Below are 22,678 nucleotides of genomic sequence, written 5' to 3'. Positions count from 1 at the left end.
TTCAGGATGAGAAATTCCGGCTCATAAATCGACTTTGACCGCAACACTCAAGAATCCCAGAATCTGCCAGGTTAAACTGGAAAAATGCAGGATTTTTCAATGTTCAAAATACTTCTTAGGAAATCTGTTTTCAATAGATGTTTTGGGTAAGTATTATTCCTTGAATTATTATTGGCATCGTTTAATTTAGACGAGACCCTCAAGGAAAGGTAGTTGATGTTGTTTGGCAGGGAATCTAAAAATAAACTGAGAAAAATTTCTGTTTGAATCCGTGTACTCGTAATTGACTACAATTTATTTTTAAAAGACTGGACACACCTACATTCCTTTTTAAATTAACTCGTATCCTCCTCGTAACATATTGATTTTTCGGTGAAAAAAATAGAATGAAAATCCATTTTCTTTCAATTAGAAATATTTTTCAAACGAAGCCAGGCACTGGTTCTCATGCGGAAACTAAGCAATCATAATTGAAGAAAATACATTAAAAGCTAGTATGCACTTTTAAGAATATTAATAAAATAACTGACAAATCTTGAGAGTAGTTCAGTCAGTCAAGATGAGTGGACACTTTATCTTCCAAAGATAAAAACTCACTTATCAACTTATTCACTTTTTAAGTGCTGATGTGACAGAGGGTTTTGAATTATAGACAAATTCAACGATAATACAATATCCTTACTCACAGTCAGTGATGAGAGAAACTAGCGAGTGGGTTCCTTGAAAAAGTTGGGAACTGTCTCCAACAAACGTGTTTTTCCTACGTGATTGGCGCCTCATTAAAAATATAAACTTGCCGTAGATCGGCAAATTATCGTTGAAATTTGTGCAATGTTTTCAGAAACTACAGTCGAATATATTTTCGCCCAGTACCGGTGGGTGGTTGTCTGTTTATTTTTATTACCGGCAACATTCGTGTATGAGATTGGTTGGCTGTTCCGGCGATGGTACATCCTTTACACTCAGCAGGCTCCAAAAAATCATCCTCAGAAAGTTAATTACGTCCAAAACCAGGTGAATTTTATCAACAATTTTTATGAGCTCTCTATCTCGAAGAGTTTCGACGGTGTAAGTCAGCAATCACATAACTCGGTTTGCGACGTCGCAGACTTCCTGTTATACTTTATTTTTTAAACGGAAAATTACTCGACGGCGATTCTTTAAAACTGCGGTGATTTTTCTTCCCTGTGTGAAGAAAATTCTGCAAAAACTTCAAGGAATGATGCCAATTTGTTCTCCTTTAAAAAATAACATAGAGGCGGAGATTTTTAGACACTGCAAACGAGTTATGTGATTGCCGACTTACACCGTCGTCATGCTAAAAGGAACTAAGTGGAAGTGGAAAGATGGGGTGCGCTCGTAGAAGCTGGATAAGGGACAATGTAAGAGTGGATATAGTTCCTTTTGAGAAAATGGAAAAGCGGAATTTGACATTAAATCAGAAGGAACTGAGCGCTAACTCGTGAGCCGTGGGCATGTTACAAGAGCTTTGTGGACAGGGCTCATGAGTTAAAGAGTCCCGCCACCGATCTCCCCGTTGCCGTCATGCCTACTCGTTCGTTCCCGTTGACGTCACTGGCGCTTTTTAATTCCCATTCATTCTTATGTGGCCCTTAAGCGCACCCCATCTTTCCACTTACACATCGTTCCATTAAGCATAAATACGTCCAATTGGACGTATTTCTATCAAACAGAACTGTGAGCAGGTGAGAAATATGGGGTGTGCTCTAGAAATCTGCATAAGAAGCAATGTAAGAGTGGGCGTGATTCCTTTTGAAGAATTGGAAAAGCGGGATATTACATTCTATCAAACAGACCTATGTGCCGACTGAATGCGGGATTCACGAGCCGCGGGCATGGCAAGAGGCGTTGTGGACAGGGCTCATGAGTTAAAGCGCCCGACGACCATCTCGGCCCTCGCGCCCCCGGCTTCATCATTGCCGCTGACGTCACTGGCGCTTTATTATTCTCATTCACTCTTACGCAAAGAGAACTAACGAGCACACCCCATATTTCTCACCTGCACATAGGTCTGTTTGATAGAAATACGTCCAATTGAGACCTATGTTTATCCGATTACACTAAGTATCTGAACATTTCATTCAAAATAAATGAGAGCTCCCTTGGCAGTTTCTTGTGAGGCATAATCTCCATTTGAAATCATGAGCTGCTATTACAGTTGGCGTGTTTTGAATTAGTATCAGTCATGATTACAAAATACTAATACCTACTACTCCATCGCATGGCCGGATTTACCTACTTGACGCCCATGAGCCGCCTGTATTTCGCCGCCCCCTTCTCATTCGTTTTGAAACACCATTAAAAACCATCGAGTGAACGTCCGGAGGGGAGGGGTGCATAAGACGCGTTCACTCATGTTTGACACATTTTTTGTGAGAACCCTGTCAACACTACTAGCAAAAGTTCACGGAACTTCGCGCGGAAGTTAAGTTCCGTAAACCTACCTCTGTAGGGACAAGGCCTTCCATTTATAAGAAACGAACGAAAAAATTATGAAAGAGCAAACATTAATGTGGTTTAATAATTTTAACTTCCGCCGCCGCGCTGCGCTGACCGCATTGTGTTTGGCGCAATGCGTGAAGTATTCATGCAGTCTTGTAGGCGCCATGCGTTTTCACGCCGATCGCTGCTGACCGCACTGCGTTTGACGCAATGCGTGAAGTATTCATGCAGTCTTGTAGGCGCTATGCGTTTTACGTCGACCGGCGACCGCTGCTGACCGCACTGTGTTCAACGCAATGCGTGAAGTATTCATGCAGTCTTGTAGGCGCTAATATGTGTTACATGCCGGTCGCCGCCGCACCGAGGGCCGAGGGCTTCTCTTTTTCATCTCAAGTCCTCGTCATTAATTCTCTCTGCGCCGCGCCGTTCCAGGCCATATTGCGTGTTTGCTTTCTCTCTTAACTCGAGTTATTCTCTTGTATCACCGAAAGACGACGAAAATAGAAATTACTATGTAGTACTCTCAGGAAATGAGAGATTTTGTCGCCTTTTCTCGTTAGTAATTCTTTTTCTGAACCCGATTTTATTTTATATCCACATTGAAAAAAAAATTGCAAATCCCCCTCCCCCCTAAATTTGCCGCCATGGGCCGCGGCCCGTGTGACCACCTCCTAAATCCAGCCCTGCCCTATCGGCGAAATAATCTTACTTTAACCTCTCGCTATGACAACAACTGTGCAGGTAAAGGAGAGAAATAGAAGCCACCCCAACTTGCCAATGTGCACAGCCCGGCCAGGATGGCAGAGTATGACCCTCAGGGAACCAAAGTACAAAAAGACAATGTACCTTATTGAAGTTGATTTGAAGGACATCATTAAAATCGACGAAAATAAGCAGGTAAAATTAAATATGGAATTATCCTCTGCCTTCTTTGTTCGCTGTGATTTGTTTAAGCCCTCTAATCGTTCTTTTATATTTTAAAAAGTGTAAATAACTATTTATGTTCGGTCAGTAAAATTACCACTAATACTTCCCTCTGTTACAAGAACAATGCGTATCGCTTTCAATTTTTGAATTCTTTGAAAAATCTATCATCGCAAAATAAGAGTCATTTTGTGAAACCATGATTGGGGGTATAATAACACGAAACAAGAATGGTATGAAGTGGCAAGGAGAATACTTAGAACTTCATACCATTTCATGCATAAGCAACATATCGACGGCGTAAGTAAGGAACCACGTACCTCGGTTTGCGACCTCTCAGACTTCCTGTCGTACTTTATTTTTTAAACGGGAAACGACTCAACGGCAATTCTTTAAAACTGCCGTGATTTTTCTTCCCTGTGCGAAGAAAATTCTGCAAAAACTTCAAGGTATGATGTCAATTTTTTCTGCTTTTAAAAATATAGAGGCGGAGATTTTCAGACACCGCAAACGAGATACGTGGTTGCGAACTTACGCCGTTGACATGACTCCCAGAAAATCTAGTTTGTTCGTTAGTGTTAGACCTTTGACCTCTTGAAACTCCTATTTATTTCTCGAAGTGTTGAGTTGTCGGGCACATCCGGATTCGTCCACGGTCAGTTTTCTAAGGTCCGGATTCGTCCACCGACGGAAAAGGACCGATGTCCGGACTCGTCCACGGTCGAAAAACGCATTTCCGGATCCGTCCACGCGAAATAAATCGACTCATTTTAAACGGACGATGTGGCAAGAGCGCAATGATTCTGATCGGAACGCGTGTGACAGAGACCCTAGTAGCACAATTAGTGTTTAAAATGTTTCAAAAATGTGTCACTGAAATCAAAAAACATTGTCAACACATTTCATCGAAACATTTTAAACACGTTCAAAATGTTTTCATTCAATTTTTAACACGTTTCAGACACTTCTCTATGTCACCCCAAATTTTTGTCACACTGACACCCTATGCAGATGTTTCTGATACCGATTGTCTGGAACGTGTTAAAAACTGAATGAACACATTCTGAACGTGTTTAATATGTTTCGATGAAACGTAAGAAATATTTTGGAAACCATCGAAATGTTTTGGAAACGTCTCTGAAACAATTTTGTGAGAGCATCAATCATCTTTCCTTTCAAAAATATGTTTCAGAAATGTTCCTGAAACGTATCAGTGAAACTTTGATACATCCTCAATAGGTATCAGAAACATCTGCATAGGGTGTCAGTGTGACAAAAATTTGGGGTGACATAGAGAAGTGTCTGAAACGTGTTAAAAACTGAATGAAAACATTTTAAACGTGTTCAAAATGTTTCGATGAAATGTGTTGACAATGTTTTTTGATTTCAGTGACACATTTTTGAAACATTTTAAACACTAATTGTGCTACTAGGGTCTCTGTCGCACGCGTTCCGATCAGAATCATTGCGCTCTTGCCACATCGTCCGTTTAAAATAAGTCGATTTATTTCGCGTGGACGGATCCGGAAATGCGTTTTTCGACCGTGACGAGTCCGGACATCGGTCCTTTTCCATCGGTGGACGAATCCGGACCATAGAAAACTGACCGTGGACGAATCCGGACGCCCCCGAGTTGTCAGATACTGCCAATTCCGTAGGTATCGTAGATGACAATTCATTCTATTAGCCACTACCAACTCCTCTGTTAGTGCGGTCATTTTTTGGAATGCAAAAATTCGTAGTTCACAAATCACAGGATTGGGAGGGGTGGTCTCTGGTCTCCTCACTCTTCGAAACTATAGAATATAATTTACAGTACATACATTCCAAAACAAAAACTCGTAACTTTCTGCTACAATTTTTTTGCGGATTACAATTACTATTCTGCCTTGCTAAAGAAAAATGCCGTATGAACCTTCAGGCGTTGCCAAATTTCCTTTGAAAGATCACTAGTTTTCAAGATAATTTGTGAATATTTTTCTTCCAATTTCTCAGAAAATTTGGTTTGCAATTAGATTTAAAAAGCCTGAAAATTTCAGGGGAAAATATTAATAATTTTCCTCAAAAATTAATACTCTCCGAGACGAAATTTGGCAACTCTCAAATGTTCATACGGCCTTCTTCCTTCGATCTTATAAATCGGTCTGAGGAAACCGCGCTATCAAGCATTACATTATGATTATCGTGCTCAATGCTCCTGCGTTAAAACTTTATGTTCATTTGTAAAGTATGTGGAAGATAGATTTTTATTGGTAGGTATTGAAATACGCTTGTTTTACAGACCGTCACTGTAGAGCCCTTGGTAACAATGGGGCAGCTTACTAGAACTCTAAATGCAAATGGCTGGAGTATTCCTGTTGTCATTGAGTTGGATGATGTTACAGTTGGTAAGTTAATTTAGGCTACGGAATTTTCCAGACCCACGTTATAGAGGGTATCAATATATTCTTATTGGAAAGATTAAGAAGTATATTTTTGCTTTGATTAATTTTGTCGATGAAGAATTCATACATGAACTCTGCATGACGTGCCCAAGTATTTGAGGGACTGAGGTAAAATTAGCATTTTCAGCTGTATTGCTACATTCATTGTGCCTCAATTTTGAATTTTCTGATGCTTATATAGAAGGTAGTGTCCAGGTGAAATGGTGCATTACCTTGGATTACCAATGCCTGCCGCAGTCTCAAATCATGACTGTTTATATCTGATATCAAAATTAATTCATGGTTTCTGGATCTTCTGTCATGTAGGAGGGGCCGTCATGGGACAAGGCGTTGAGTCTATGTCTCACACTTACGGGCTTTTTCAACATATTTGTCTATCCTATGAAATTGTGGTCAGTGATGGCTCCGTTATAACATGCTCAAAGGTAAAAAAACGTACGTACATCTACATTTTCAAATCCGTTTCAATATAATATATGAGCTGATTTCTTCTTGTTGAAAATAAATTAAAGTTAATAACACATCGAGTCACAACAAATATTCTATTGATAAAATTTATTACACTACTTATAATGGATGAAAAATTCAAAAAGGGTATCCCGGGATAAGCATGTCAAAATGCCCTTGTGAACGGATTTTTATTTTAACCATTTTAAGTCATCAAGGGTGTCCTAAAACTTAGGTTTTGGGGAATTTTAGCCCCCCAACCCCCCCCTCAGACCCCCAAAAACCGCTTTTTGGGGCTATTTTTGACTATGCTAACGTCTTTTCCTCATAACTTTCGTAATTTTCGTTAGAATTGAACCAAAATTTGTCAGAATCTACATCAATTAGCTTAGTTTTTGTAGAAAAAAATTCATTATCATCGGATAATATTTTAGCTTCTAAAAAAATTCGTTAAATTTTTAAAAAAAATCATTTTTTTTCCTTTTTTCGCGCTAGGTGCCGTATCGAAACGAGGACACAAACAAAATTGCCTCTTTTCTTAAGTTATACATCCAATAAGATACAGAAAAAATTTCGTGTTGATCGGAGTGGTGCGCCATACTTAAAAACGCAATTTTCTAACCTCAAAACGGCCAAAATGCCACCATAGCCTCCTTTGATGACGAGGCGTGGAGAAATATGTAGAGAGAAACATCCGGTTTTATCGTCTCACCTCTTAAGTGATCCACTTAAGTACCTTGAGCCAAAATTTCGAGTTGATCAGAGTGGTGCGCAACACCCAAGCACGCAATTTTCTAACCTCAAAACGGTCAAATTGCCCATTTCGGCACCAATTATCACTCCGTGTCCAAAAATAAGAAGAAGGACATCCGGTTTTATCATCTCACCTCTTAAGTGATCCCCTTAAGTACCTTGAGCCAAAATTTCGTGTCGATCAGAGTGGTCCGTAACACCCAAGCACACAATTTTCTAACCTCAAAACGGCCAAATTGCCCATTTCGGCTGAATTCGGAACCCATTATCACTCCGTGTCAAAACATAAGAAGAGGGACATCCCATATTATTGTCCTACCTCATGAATTAGACACATAAGTACATTTAGTCGAAATTTCGTGTCGATCAGAGTGGTCCGTAACACCCAAGCACACAATTTTCTAACCTCAAAACGGCCAAATTGCCCATTTCGGCTGAATTCGGAACCCGTTATCACTCCGTGTCAAAAAATAAGAAGAGGGACATCCGATATTATAGTCCTACCTCATAAATTAGACACTTAAGTACATTTTGTCGGAATTTCGTGTCGATCAGAGTGGTGCGCAACACCCGAACACGCCGTTTTTTTGTTAATTTAGTTACTAGAATTTGCCAGTACTCAGTGCACTACTACGTATTACTGAATTTTGGAGGAGGAAACGCTTCTACGTGGGGGATGAGCGAGCATCCCTACTGTCATATAATTCCTGGGAGTTCAGAGGTTTCGCTGAGTGATCGGGTCTGCTACGCGGTAGGGTGCCAAAATGAACTTTGAAATGCACATCATGCACTTTTCAAGCGGGCTCATCGCTGACGCACAGTGATAATGAATGCCAAAATGAGAATTTTGGGAGGTTTCAGGATAGAATACGGCGTGTTCCGGTGTCGCGCACCACTCTGATCGACACGAAATTTCGACTAAATGTACTTATGTGTCTAATTTATGAGGTAGGACTATAATATCGGATGTCCCTCTTCTTATTTTTTGACACGGAGTGATAACGGGTTCCGAATTCAGCCGAAATGGGCAATTTGGCCGTTTTGAGGTTAGAAAATTGTGTGCTTGGGTGTTACGGACCACTCTGATCGACACGAAATTTCGACTAAATGTACTTATGTGTCTAATTCATGAGGTAGGACAATAATATGGGATGTCCCTCTTCTTATGTTTTGACACGGAGTGATAATGGGTTCCGAATTCAGCCGAAATGGGCAATTTGGCCGTTTTGAGGTTAGAAAATTGTGTGCTTGGGTGTTACGGACCACTCTGATCGACACGAAATTTTGGCTCAAGGTACTTAAGGGGATCACTTAAGAGGTGAGATGATAAAACCGGATGTCCTTCTTCTTATTTTTGGACACGGAGTGATAATTGGTGCCGAAATGGGCAATTTGACCGTTTTGAGGTTAGAAAATTGCGTGCTTGGGTGTTGCGCACCACTCTGATCAACTCGAAATGTTGGCTCAAGGTACTTAAGTGGATCACTTAAGAGGTGAGACGATAAAACCGGATGTTTCTCTCTACATATTTCTCCACGCCTAGTCATCAAAGGAGGCTATGGTGGCATTTTGGCCGTTTTGAGGTTAAAAAATTGCGTTTTTAAGTATGGCGCACCACTCCGATCAACACGAAATTTTTTCTGTATCTTATTGGATGTATAACTTAAGAAAAGAGGCAATTTTGTTTGTGTCCTCGTTTCGATACGGCACCTAGCGCGAAAAAAGGAAAAAAATGATTTTTTTTAAAAATTTAACGAATTTTTTTAGAAGCTAAAATATTATCCGATGATAATGAATTTTTTTCTACAAAAACTAAGCTAATTGATGTAGATTCTGACAAATTTTGGTTCAATTCTAACGAAAATTACGAAAGTTATGAGGAAAAGACGTTAGCATAGTCAAAAATAGCCCCAAAAAGCGGTTTTTGAGGGTCTGAGGGGGTTGGGGGGCTAAAATTCCCCAAAACCTAAGTTTTAGGACACCCTTGATGACTTAAAATGGTTAAAATAAAAATCCGTTCACAAGGGCATTTTGACATGCTTATCCCGGGATACCCTTTCTATGGCAAAATACATACTGACGGTGTAAGTCGGCATCACATAACTCATGTGTGGTGCCTGAAAATCACCGCCTCTATGTTATTTTTTTGAAGGAGGATTATACGAGGATTAAAAATAAACACGTGGTACGGAATATAACAAAAGAATATGAAGTATGCAAAACGATAATCCGGGTATCGGAACTTGGCTGTTTTGAAAACGCCTTCAAACGCGGCGTGATACCTCACGCATTCCGGAGAGTTCTAATAGTTGTATCATTGCGCCTTAGAAATGCGACGGAAGCTCACAATTGAAATATCCTTCATACACGCTGGGCATGTCGATTTCCTTTGACATTTTTGCAGTCATGAATGCAGATTGAGGTTAGGTAGGTATATTTGGGCTCCCACCCCCTCCGGCCTTCACAACTCGGCCCGTGTGCGTTACGCAGGTTCATTGGCGGCCATTCTAGACGTGCAGTGCGTTTGTTTAAAAAAGAGATAGCATTTTAAGCCACATCCGCCATCTTGGATTTCTGAATTTTTAAAATTTGACCCAAAATTCGAGTTTCCCGTCCGAAGATACCCCCTGATACCAAGTCTCACCAAGATCGGCTGGACAGGGGCCGAGATAGCATTTTAGGGCATGTCCGCCATCTTGGATTTCTGAATTTTCAAAATTTGACCCGAAATTCGAAATTCCCGTCCAAAAATACCTCCCGATACCAAGTTTCACCAATTTTCCATCAAGCTCTGCTGCGCGCGCGTCAATCGAGTGGAGATAGCTCCTTTTGATTTAATTCAGAATCCGGGTTAGCGCGCATTAAATCAAATGGACCTACGTGCAAAATCTCCTATATCTCGCTTAATATGCATTTTTTCGTAATTTTGGCAATAAGTGTAATTAGAGGAACTCTTCAGCTTTCAAACAAGCTAAAGTAAATCAAAATCGGTCCATTAATCAAAAAAACGCCAATGGTTTTAGTCAAACTTGCATTACTGAGAAGTTTCGAAATGTCGTTCAATTCCTTTTCGCATAAATACGTCAGTATGAAGTATGCAAAACGATTATCCGGGTATCGAAACTTGGCTGTTATGAAAACGCCTTCAAATGCGGCGTGATACCTTACGCATTCCGGAGAGTTCAAATAGTTGTATCATTGCGCCGTAAGAATGTGACGGAAGATTCAAATGGAAATAGCCTCCATGCACACTGGGCTTGTGTATTTCCTTCGACATTTTCACAATCGTGAATGCATAGCTGAAGTGCGCTCCAGCTAGAATTGTATTTAGCAAATGGGTTGTTTTTATACGAGGATTAAAAATAAGCAAGTGGTACGGAATATAACAAAAGAATATGAAGTATGCAAAACGATTATCCGGATATCGGAACTTTGCTTTTTTGAAAACGCCTTCGAATGCGGCGTGATACCTTACGCATTCCGGAGAGTTCAAATAGTTATATCATTGCGCCGTAAGAATGTAACGGAAGATTACAATTATTGAACTTCTAACCCGGAGAACGAAGGCCGACCGGCCGCACCCGGGCCATGAAAATGAGGGATGAACGGAGGACCCTGCAGCTGCGCTTAAACGGACACCCCCCCCCCCCTCCATCCATTGCCGTTCTTGAAAGTCAAGAACTCAAAATTGCACTCCTTTTATCATTCATACTTACACTTACTACGATTTAATGATTAATTGCCTTAAAAACTCTCTTTTTGCAGGGAGAGTTACGGAAATTGCCTAACTTCAATAATTGCCTGAAACTTTTCAACGCTGTAACGGCATTTGTTATCATCCGATCTTAACCATCTTGGACTCGTTTTACACGGAAATTTTATGTAATTTTATTTAGAAAAGAACTACTCTTGCCGTAATTTCCATAATATACGAGTTATTTCGGTTTTTTGGTCGAAAAACGCAAATTTCTGCCATGTTTTCGAGATGACGGCTTTGGCTCGCCTCAGATCTGTTCGCAAATATGAAATTCGGATTCAGCGATGAAAAATACATAGGAATAGTAATTCAGAAAGTTTTCTCAGAAATTGTCTCTACTTAGCCCCTATGTGTGATTTTTTGACTGGACAATGAAGTATGACAGGAAGTCTGCGACGTCGCAAACAGAGTTATGTGATTGCCGACTTACACCGTCGATATGTGTATTTATATAAGTATTTCGATGGATCCAGATCTACTTCCCTACAATCAACAGAAATACAAACCCACTTACATGCGATGAACCCAATATTACTACCGAAATTCTGAAACTCTTCACCTCATTTATTTTAAAAATCTAAATTTTCGTATATACTCCCATTTTCAAAATTCTCTGCAAAGACGTTAATAGCCTGTGACGTTCAATGTCTTAAAATATACTAACTAACTAACTAACTATTTCAACACTCTCTCTAAGATCCTTCGTGGAATTCATGTCTTTATTAACTTCCCCCTTTTATCTCTATCACTCATTCCTGTATGACTTCTTTTCAGGGAGAGAATTCAGATCTTTACTATTCTATCCCTTGGTCCTACGGAACCTTAGGTTTCTTGACGGCCGTTGAAATTCAAATGATCCCAGTAACGAGGTAAGAGCAACATTTCTTTCCTTTAAAGTAAAAGCAATGTGTATTTAGGCTCTGCGTTGAAGCAGAAAAAGACCAAAAATTTAGGATTTTAATGTTATGCGTGTTTCGCATCCCCTTTAAAACATAATATGCAAAATCATGTCAGTTCAAGTAATCGGATACTGTCATAACAAACTCGAGTGTAGAGAAAATACTGAATAAGTTCATGCAATGGTATCTGACCTAGTCAGGAAACTGAGTAATTTCATCACTGTTTCTGAGACCGCAACTAGAGGTGGATATACATGTCAGATTTAAAGCGCCAGATACACCCGCTTGCTAGACGCGCATCTAGACGCGAAAAGTAGGATCCAATCTAACTTTCAGCGAGTTACGGGCTGCGAGTTCCAACCTGATTGGCTACGGGAATTACCGAACACGGCCGAAGGCCTACTCGCCGCTCAAGACGCGCGTTTAGCTCGCCGGCGCACTTTAAGGTTGATTCTTGAAGATAAAGAAAAATATTCCATTCAAGGGTCATTCCACGCCTAGGTAGTCCGGGGGGGATTTTTTTCCCCCCTCCAAATGACCCAACAATATTTAATTTTGGACTCCTTAATACTCCTAGTTTTTGGAAATATATGGGGTTTACATCCGTTTTGTTTTTTTTCTCGCAATTTTCACGTGTTTTGTAACCCCATTGGTTAGCTTCATCCTACTGTAAAAAGAGTGACAGTTTGATAGCAATATTTTCTGGTGTTCCCGCCAAAACCAAGTTTCAGTTTATGTTTGCAGTTGTCAAGAAACTGATTAAATGTGCTCCTGCAAAGTTTCAATTTTTAAAAGTAATTACTGTGTATTATATGTAACTTTTAAAACTTAGTGTACTGACTGTCACACCCGTTACGCAAAACATGGGTTTTTTAATGTAACTATTTTAATTCATGTTATTTTGAGATGCTAATTTTTTCCGTACGTCTTCAAGTCAAGTACAGCTTTGGAGTATTTTTTCCAAATTTTTAGTTCAACAATTTATAGGCAAAACTGCGTAACGGGTGTGACACGTTACGGGTGTGACCAATGAGAAGAGGCTTCAATTATGCAGATGTTGCCTCACTTCTCACCATTTTTTCTATGGTTATCAAAAGAAATACACTCAATTGCACAATTAGAGGTATGTATACATCTAATAAGGGAGAGATAGCCAACTTTTTTGCCATATTTCAGTATTTAAAGTGAATAACACCTATCTCAAAAGGACTTCAAATAGAACTCGTTGAACTCTCTCCGATTGGATTGAAATACTTTCACTTTACTATAGGCCTAGACCTACCGTACCAGGATTTTTTTGTGGTTAATTTGGATCATGCGAGGTCCAGGACCGCGGGGACGAAAGGGGAATCCTGGGCTACCCGAAGAAAAGCCCTGGGACGGTAGGTCTGGGCCACCTTGTAGAAAAATGTAGTTTTGGCATGTTCTACATTAAAATGCGTCAAATTGCTGATTAATTTACTGCTTAGGATTGCCTACAATAAGAGTATGAAAAGGAAAGTAAGTTTTTTAACTTTTAATTTCTCTCAGAAATGATGGACCTCAGAGAGACAATCTGTCACACCCGTTACGTCACACCCGTTACGCAAACTCTCCCATTTTTCAAGGAAAGAAAAAAAGATAATCGAAAACGGATCATCGGCAGATGAAGCAAAAACCCTTGGCTTCATCATATAATTTAATCAGATTTTTAAACTCATAAAATTCGCTGAGTTTCCACTTTACACTCACTGAGGAAAAACTCACTTCCAAAATCGGTCACGCCCGTTACGCAGCCTTTTAATTTTTTCCTGAGGAATGGAACAAAGTAAAAACAATTTCTGATAAACTAAAATGATCTATAAAAAAAGTTCTTTCTGCTACTGCAGATAATTTTTTAATTAAACCCCAAGAAAGAGTTCAAATTCTTGTTTAAAGTTAAATTGTTGTCACACCCGTTACAATGGAATGACCCTCAAACCAACCACTAGAGTAATTGTTGTCAAAAATTCTAATTTCATTAAGCGCCGTTTTATTCAAAGTATCTCCATAAATAATAGGACACCGCAAATGTTTTGTACACTTTTGAAACCAGATTCAGAGAGTTTCTTGGTGTTTTTAAGGAAATTTTAATTTTGTTGTTTTTTTCTTTTATAGCTTTATTAAATTACAATACCACCCTGTTCACTCACTGGATGACATGGTGAGAACATATGAGAAAGCACTCTCCACTGAAGCAAAAAATGATTTCGTGGAGACCCTGGTGTTCACGTCAAACACTGCAGTTGTAATGACAGGAACATTTGTGAAAGATGCACCATTTATGGTACGTAATTTTAGAAGATATATAAGTTTTAATGGCATCTAGTGAAAGAGAGAAAAACCTCTGGTATGAAAGCTATGCGGACCATAAAAAATCCAATCGCCAGGCTATGTTCTAAAGTGCATACTGTATAACCAATTTTTATCAGGCAGCAATAATTCCCCCAATTCCGTCGTAATCGACCTTTTTTAAATTCAATTTCCGTCAATTCATTAAAGTTCGATATTTTATACACCAATCCCCCCCCCTACCCAAGATTTATTTGACATGATGAGTTGATGTGATGCTTGAATCGTTCATTAAGTCGAATTTTGTATCAGAATTTGGTCCAGTTTTTGACTTACTGCCAACCATCGACAAAAAATGGAATTTCTGCGCGGTGACGTGACAGTGCGCCTGTAAATGTTTATTTTCATATTGGCAGCAATAATGACCACATCCAAAATTCTTGACTCGCACCTTTCGAGACTGGTCGAGAAATAAATGAACGCATCAAACCACAAGGATTCTTTCTGACTTTTTGTGAGTGCTTTATTTTCTATGTGAGTTTGGGAATCTGCAGTTAAACTCAGTGCAAGTGAACCAAAGTCACTCACGAGAATTATTTTAATAGGTATGAGATGAAGAAACAAAATCCGGGATTTTGAAACACTTGGCCATCAAAATCTGGCCCTAATAGACCAATAACTTTGTCTTTTGTACCGTAATGAAGCTTGAAAATGACAATGACGTGTCCATTATTATTTCTTTTCATATTTCAGAAGCAAAATAGAATTGGTCTGTGGTACAAACCGTGGTTCTTCACCCACGTACAGAAGTTCCTGAAGTGGGGTCCAGGCTATGAATATATACCACTACGTGACTACTATCATCGACACACACGATCGTTATTTTGGGAGATCGGGGTAAGTAATTTGAAAAATCCATTTGGATCCGTTTCAAATAAACTCAGTGACGCATAGAGCACTGAACACTGGGAAGCGCCTTCTGAGCGCCTTCGAACTTTTGTTTCTGCAACATGGACATCCATAGAGCACGAATAGTTGCATCAAGGCGCTACAATGCTGCCGTGCTAAGGAAGAACGCCGTATGAACATTCGAGAGTTGTCAAATTTCCTTCGGTGAAGAGTTTATTTTTAAGAAAAGATATGAATATTTTTCCTTGAAATTTTCAGGAACTTCGTGTGAAATTGCGAAGAAAATTATCCGAAAAATTGGAAGTAAAATATTCATAAGTTTACCAGGAAAAACGTGTTTTATCCAAGGAAATTCGGCAACGCCTGAAGCTCCATACGGCGTTTTTCCTTAGCTCCCCGGTAAAAATTGGCAGTAGAATCTGTGTTCCAAAATACCACAGACCTACGGCCGGCTGTAAGATTTCCAATAGCTTCTATAGCCGGCTACACAATTTCTTATAGCTTTTTATAGCCGAATTAAGCAACTCGCAGTCAGGCGATAAAGTATATGCTAAACGTCACTAGTTACGGATGCTAGGACTTCGTGAGTTTTTGGACCACTGCTCTCTTTTTGGGCCTTAGTATCTTGATTTATTTTGCGAGGAAAGCTCCGTGCTTTTGATGGATGCCTGCCATTCTTAATATATCAGAGCGCCTTCAGTTTCGTATGATACTGTGCAATACCTCTGGTGTGAAATAGTTGCTTCAAGCGCCGTGGCACGCTGCGGTGCGGCAGGCGGGCAGCCAGCGCGAAACGCGCATTGGCGCCTACAAACCTAACAGGGATACTTCACGCGTTGCGCAATGCGTGAAGTATCCCTGTTAGGTTTGTAGGCGCCAGTGCGTCGCCGCTCCGCTTTGTGTTAGGTTCTAATATTTAATCTGGCGGAGCCAGCGTTATTCAACTCATGATTTTGAAATGTTTGCACATCCTGTATGGATTATTCTCGTTTTAATTGATGAAACAAAATGTGTATTAGAGGAAAATATAACGTGTGTTTTGTAAATATTAAGGTGGTTCCGTATCAAACTTAATGATTTCCAAAGCACACAAATTTCTACACAATTTCTTATATTCTTTTAAAATCGATGGCGAAAAAGCAACACGCGATATTCTCTATTTTACGCGATATTCTCTATTTACGCGATATTCTCTATCAATTAAATGAAAAAGAGTTGATTGACCCAGATCATGAAATTCCACAATTTTCATTCGGAGAGGTTAATAAACTAATAGGCAAATGTAAAACGAAAAAAGCCCCAGGAAAAGATCAACTAACAGGCCTTATTCTCAAAAAATTACCAGAAAAAGCAATTCATAAACTAGTTCAAATATTTAATGCTATAATCAAACTACAATATGTCCCTAGTAAATTTAAAGAAGCGATAATAATAGTTTTTCACAAAAATGGTAAACCAGAAAGAAATCCATCGTCTTATCGCCCAATCTCACTACTTTCATCCATAGCAAAGCTGTGGGAAAGGTTATATCTCCCCAGATTATTAAAAGTCATAAACATTAAAAATATTTTGCCAGATATCCAATTCGGATTTAGAGCTAAGCACTCTACGATAGAACAAATACATAGAGTAACTAACTTCATAGAAAAAGCCCTCGAAAAAGGAGAGTACTGCGTTTCGGCATTTTTAGATGTAGCTCAAGCATTTGACAAGGTCTCCCATAAACTTTTAATTAAAATGCTAACTAATCTTCTTCCCGCTTGCCATGTTAAGTTAATACAATCTTATCTTTCTGACAGAACCTTCCGTGTTAGAGTAGGAGAGGCCTTGTCAGATGAAAAACCTATTCTAGCAGGAGTACCGCAGGGATCAGTATTACTATAGAAAATCGAAACTAAGCATTGACAATAAGTTACTTCTGTATAAACAGATCCTGAGACCCACATGGGCATATGGAGCTCAAATCTGGGGGTGTGCAGCACGGTCCAACTTAGAAATTATACAGAGAGTACAAAATCGTGTTCTGAGACAGATAGTCGGAGCACGATGGTACGAAAGGAATTCTGATATTCATAGAGACCTAGGGATGGAGACTGTCTCGCAATTTATTACAAAGGTTGCAACAAACTACGAGAAACGTCTCCATCGACACCCTAATATTGAGGCAATACAACTTTTAGACAATTCCAATGAGCTCAGACGCCTCAAAAGGATGAAGCCGTGGGAACTGGCCAGCCCCTCGGTTTGAACCAATAATCTTATATTTTTGGCGCGTATACGTAGTATACCGCCTTTGCGATCGTTTCGAACCCTGCTCGATACAATAACCGAGTCCCTTAGTTCCTTACCGAAAAGTGACTACCGCGAACTTCTGAGATTTTCCAAAGCGTGTAAAAAGTTTATTTATCTGTCAATAATTATGATTTAAAGTTGTTTCTCATTCTGGGGCTCGCTAGTTTATGTGCAGTGAATACCAAGAGTCTACGTTACTTGGTTTTTTTAAAAAAAGCCTAAGAGTGCGACGCGCTGATTTAAAATATGCATATATAAGCGGAAGCAAGCGAACTGATTCGAGGATGGCTGACCAGTTCGGCACTCCTTGAATGAGAATTTCACTCACTCCGTTTTGTTCAAAACGTTGCTTTGACATATCTCCACACCACTGTTATCCTTTTCAAAAGTTGGTACTCCTTGCTCTGATAGCCGGGGCCAGCAGGATAGTGGTAAGTGCAATCTGTGATGAGCCTCGAGACTCATTAGACCATTTGCTAAACGTGGCTCATACAGGAGTCCACTCAGCCCTCTCTTCCCCACGCTCCTGATCACTGCGTCGGCGTCACGAAGAACAATGGGCCTTGGGCCGCCTTGGGTCCCAACGCGGCCGATACCCGTACCCCAATTACTCACGCTTCATTAACCATTTCACCGTCACGCTAGGATTCATCCAATTTTCAAAAAAAATTGTTTCGCGTGTATTTAGCAATTTTTTCCTTACTCTCCGTTAAAACACAAATAAAAAGAGACCTCATTCATAAAAATCGGCCGAATAGAAGAGAAGTTACAGTATTCGAAATCCGAAGAAATCAACAAAACCTCGACTTCTCGATACAAAAAGAAAATGAAGGGGGAAAAAAAGAAATGTATAAATTACAATTAAATATAATTGACCTCAGAATTTGACAAGCAAATCATTTATATACCTAACTCTGAAAAAACTGGGAGAAATTACAAAAAATTCGCCTCTTGCAAGGGGCTTCTTTGTAAGAATTTTGACCTGAAGACAACGGTCGAATAACAGCAGTACTCCATACAATACACGGTGTGCCTGAACGAGTTAAACATTTTTATACGTCCAAATCGAAAAATCTTTATATTTTTAACTACAATGTCTCTTGAATCGTTTAAGCCAAAAAAAAAAAAAAAATTCCGTCTAGATTCTGGAACGTAAAGACGCTTTAAAAGTATTCTGGGGCTATAATAGCTAAATCACCGGTAGTAAATCCCGTTATATTATTAAAAATAAATTGACTCCATAGTTTAATTCCTTAGTTTCTTGAATACGATTATTTTAAGCACTTAAACATTTATACCACCAATTTTAGCCATGGGGTGATTTCCTGAGAGCCGATAATATCACGAATTTCTCATAGAACCCTTCAACAGTGGCTTGCTTTTTTGGCAGCCGATTCGGCCATCGAACCGGAGTTTAAATGGAAGCTGATAATAACCCAAAGCTCTGAGAAAAATTTTGAGATGAGTATAAGAACGGTTTGTTGTAAGTAACGAGGAGAGGCGGGCAAAGCGGCTAAAATCTGATCTAATTTTTACAGTTTTTCTGTTGAATTAATGTTGCCGCGGGCTTCTGACTGTGTCCACACAAAGTTTCTGTTCAGCATATCGATACATAAGTATTTACACACGTAGAATCTAATTTTCACGTCGGGGAGTCGACATATTTTGATTTTTTCGATTTTATACGGAACATTGATGGTTTTTCGGGATTGAAATTATTATTGTTTCATGAAAAATAAATGCACCCAAAATGACTATAGCATATTGATTTTTACACATTTGCACTCACGAAATTGGTTGGTAAATTCAACGAGTGGGTGCATCGACCTGGTACATCAAGTTTCTGCAATTTTTCAAGGCAAATCAGTAGATTTTCGGGATGTAGATTGCTACTTTCAATTCATGAATGAATAAAGCAACGACGTGGTTGAACTTCTTTGCATGGAAAGACGTTTAAAATAACAAAATCAAGACGTATTTAATGCAATTGCATTTATATCGAGTCAATTTCTTTTCAATAATATAACGGGATTTATACTACCGGTGATTTGGGTATTTTAGCCCCAAAATACCTTTAAATCGACTTTATCTTCTAGGAGTTCGACAGAATTTTTCCTTTCTTCGCTTAAATTATTCCGTAGCACTTTTCTTCAAGAATATGATAAGATTTTGCTTGAGGCAGATCAAAAAACTTAAATTCGATCGAATAGCTTTCTACTTTCACAATACACGGTCTCGTCAAGGTGCGTCTTTGACCTCGCAGTGTTGGATCGTGATTCTCTTGTTGTGCTGTTTGCCTATTTTGAAATCTCTGTAAATGAAAACTAAAGGGGTTGATATGACCGAGTTAATGACGCGCCTTATCAACACATTGTGTTCGAGTTCACTGCTTGTTTATAGTTTTTGTACTTAGATAAGTTACAAACTTCTCGGTTGTTTGTATTTTCACTTTTACTTATTCTTTAGAAACAAAGTGTATATTTTCATTGTGAAAGCTCGCTTGATACTAATAAAAAAAAAAAAAAAAAAAAAAGAAAAAGCAACAGCCAGGCGATAAAGTGTAAAGCCCGGCTATAGGAACTGTAGCCCGGCTGCATAATTTTTTATCGCTTAGTATAGCCCGGCCGTTTGATTTTCTCCGCATTCTACAGCCAGCTATATGATTTTCTGTAGCCTTCTTTATCCGGCTATAAGAATTCCTATAGTATTTTGAAACGCAGCTCTTATCGCCAACTTTTACCAGGGTTTGACGGAATGAATTAGCGAGTTGATCGAGATTCTGACAGTATGCACTTGGTGTAGTGCGAAGCGCAAAACTTTTTAGTGATTATTGTACGCTGCTTTACCGAGGAAATAGGCATGTTGGTATCCACATGTTGCCAAATTTACGCGGATAAAATGCCAATTAAAGAAAATTCATGAACATTTTTTCGAAGCATACTGGGGAAAAAAAAAAAAACACATTGGATCTAGAGTCCAGACTCTTAAAAACATCGACAAGAAAAAATACTCTTGATTCAATCGGATTTTTGGTTAAATCAAGAACCAAGCCTCTTAATTTGAGCGGATTTCCTTTTGATTTAAGCAAAAATCTAATTGAATCAAGAGTATTTTGTTCTTGTCAATGTTTTCAAGAGCCTGGACTCTAGATTCAATGTGTTTTTTTTCCAGCGCAGCATTTGTTTACAATCACAGTTTGTGTTATTAAGTCATTCAATTCGTCGAATTTTATAACAGCTCAGTTTTTTTCTAAGAAAATGAAGAAATTCATTTGTTTTGTAACTTTTAAGAAGGAAAAATTGTACAGAATTTTTAAGTCTCTTTTTCATCGTTGCCCTCCTCTGCAGGATATAGTTCCGTTTGGAAATAACCCCTACTTCAGGTTTTTCCTCGGCTGGTTGATGCCTCCGAAGGTTTCTTTTCTGAAATTGACCCAAACAGACGTAATCAAACGGCTGTATGACAAATTTCACATGGTAGAGGATTTCTTAGTGCCTTTGAAGACGCTAAAGGAGTGCTTGATTTATTTTGAGAGTAAAGTGAATGTAAGTATTTCCCGACAGATTTCAAGATACATAATCATAAACTTTTTTATTTACTTAAGCCTTCATTTTGATTTATGATTTTTTTCTCCTTCCACTACTGTGAAAAATCAGATCTGCAAGAATTAAATGCATATTTCATAAAATAGCATCATCAAATTTTGAAGTCCAAGTACCCTAAAAAAAAGCACAAAAGTCTGTCATGTAAAAAATGTGTGGTTTGACCAATCAATCTTTTCTCTTGGTGTACTATTCCTTCGTTTTTGAGAACTTTCCTGGAATTTTTAAAAATGATTTCTGAAACTATCTGATTCTTGTGATATACTGTCTCTCGAAACTTTCAAGTGAAATTCACGAATTTACAAAAATCTGAAGAAGCTCAGTATTTGTATACTCATTTCAATTACACGGGGAAAAAATGTTATTCGTTACTCCCTAAAATTGTGATATTACCCTCAGTTTATTTCATTTCCAGTTAATTTTGGTAGTGCCGCAATTCAAGTTGGGGTAGTACCGCAATATATTTGGGTTAGTAACCTAATTCATTAGGATGTTATCACATTTAATTTGGGAACTATCACAGTAAATTGAAAATGACCATATCATCCAACAACTCCTACCTCTTTTTTTCCGAGTACATTAATTAACTCTTCAAATAATGTCAAGGATTTTTATGACAACAGGTACCACTAAAGCCCTTTCATAAATATTCTAATGCAAAATAATGCAAAACAAGAACTCATTAAGTATTATTAGTTGCATGCAAAGTGACATTTACGGTTCATTTCTTATCTATTGGCCATTCTAATGAACCTAAAATAGAGTCTGTTGAGTTAAAATTTGAAAGTTGATTATTCTGACAGGGATCACCCATATTCGCGTTTCTGAAAAGATTATGACCCACTTCCGGTTATGAAATTCCATTCCATATTTTCTTCTTTTAAATCAGGATCAAGCTTAATTAGAGCACGACGCAGGAATGTCTCTCTTTTTTATGATGTCCCTCTTGTATCATAATTTTCAGATATATCCGATATGGTTGTGTGCTTTTAAACTGCCAAACGATCCAGGCTTACTGCATCCTACTGGAGAAAAGGAGGAATTGTTCGTTGACATTGGCCTGTATGGTGAGCCAAAAGTGAAACATTACGATTCCGTGAAGACAACAAAAGATATGGAATTATTTGTTGGTGACAAAAAAGGGTGAGTATGCTTCTTAAATGAAAACTGGATGACTCTAAGCAGGAAAAAAAACAACGTTTACGGAGCTTTTTGTGAGCTAGAATTTTTAAAATTAAACGATGGCTTTTGGCATAGAAAACTTTAAAATTGAGTCATCGTCAAATTTGAAATAGAGGTTTCAACGTGCGGAAAACAGACTGTTGTCATGAAAGGAAGAAAAAATGTTTTCACTCTTTATTATATTTCTTTGATTTTCATACAATGTTCTGTTCTAATTTTTTAAAGGTATAAAATGCTGTATGCAGGCACACATCTTACACAGGCGGAATTCCGTATGTATTATGATCATTCACTGTACGATCGACAAAGGAAGCTCTACAACGCAGCAAGCGCGTTCTCAGAGATTTACGATAAAGTCAATCGGAAAGTGCGCGATTAGCTCATTTTTCTTTCATTCAACTCCACAAACGAGCCATTGTTTTTTTTGTCCTAACATTCGTAACTTTCCTCATTTATTTCTGTGCTTGACATAACTTTTGATGAGGCAGTATTTAATTTATCAAAGAATTTCATGGCATTTGTCATAATACAGAAATAAAATTCCACTTAAATAATAAAATTAGACTGTATTCTTATTGATGTTCTCTTATTCAGTTTTTCCCCTGAAAACTAGGGAGACGTCAGAATCAACCCTTTCTGGAACAACTCTTTAAAAAAATTATAATTATCTACTCCTCTTAATAACTCTTCGGTGAG

At 38.6% G+C, this 22,678-nt stretch overlaps 1 protein-coding gene across 1 annotated transcript; it reads left to right on the top strand.

Moving 5' to 3' along the window:
* The first annotated feature begins 658 nt into the window (after positions 1-658).
* On the top strand, positions 659-22,551 carry LOC109040723 (delta(24)-sterol reductase). The gene is made up of 10 exons (XM_072300721.1): positions 659-1,014; positions 3,205-3,360; positions 5,669-5,774; positions 6,138-6,256; positions 11,563-11,657; positions 13,824-13,992; positions 14,751-14,894; positions 20,546-20,743; positions 21,765-21,943; positions 22,208-22,551. The coding sequence occupies exons 1-10, from the start codon at positions 832-834 to the stop codon at positions 22,359-22,361; spliced, it is 1,503 nt and encodes a 500-aa protein (XP_072156822.1). The 5' UTR covers positions 659-831; the 3' UTR covers positions 22,362-22,551.
* The last annotated feature ends 127 nt before the right edge of the window (positions 22,552-22,678 follow it).

This window comes from Bemisia tabaci, chromosome 5, assembly GCF_918797505.1.
Source record: "Bemisia tabaci chromosome 5, PGI_BMITA_v3".
Lineage (NCBI taxonomy): Eukaryota > Metazoa > Arthropoda > Insecta > Hemiptera > Aleyrodidae > Bemisia > Bemisia tabaci.
This window is presented reverse-complemented; position numbering and strand designations above follow the sequence as displayed.

Bases quoted from the DNA above. Each gene is read 5' to 3' on its own strand.
- LOC109040723 (XM_072300721.1), top strand. From the start codon at position 832: ATGTTTTCAGAAACTACAGTCGAATATATTTTCGCCCAGTACCGGTGG. The intron at 5,775-6,137 runs GTAAGTTAATTT...TCTGTCATGTAG, and splicing joins GTTGGATGATGTTACAGTTG to GAGGGGCCGTCATGGGACAA. The intron at 14,895-20,545 runs GTAAGTAATTTG...CCTCCTCTGCAG, and splicing joins CGTTATTTTGGGAGATCGGG to GATATAGTTCCGTTTGGAAA.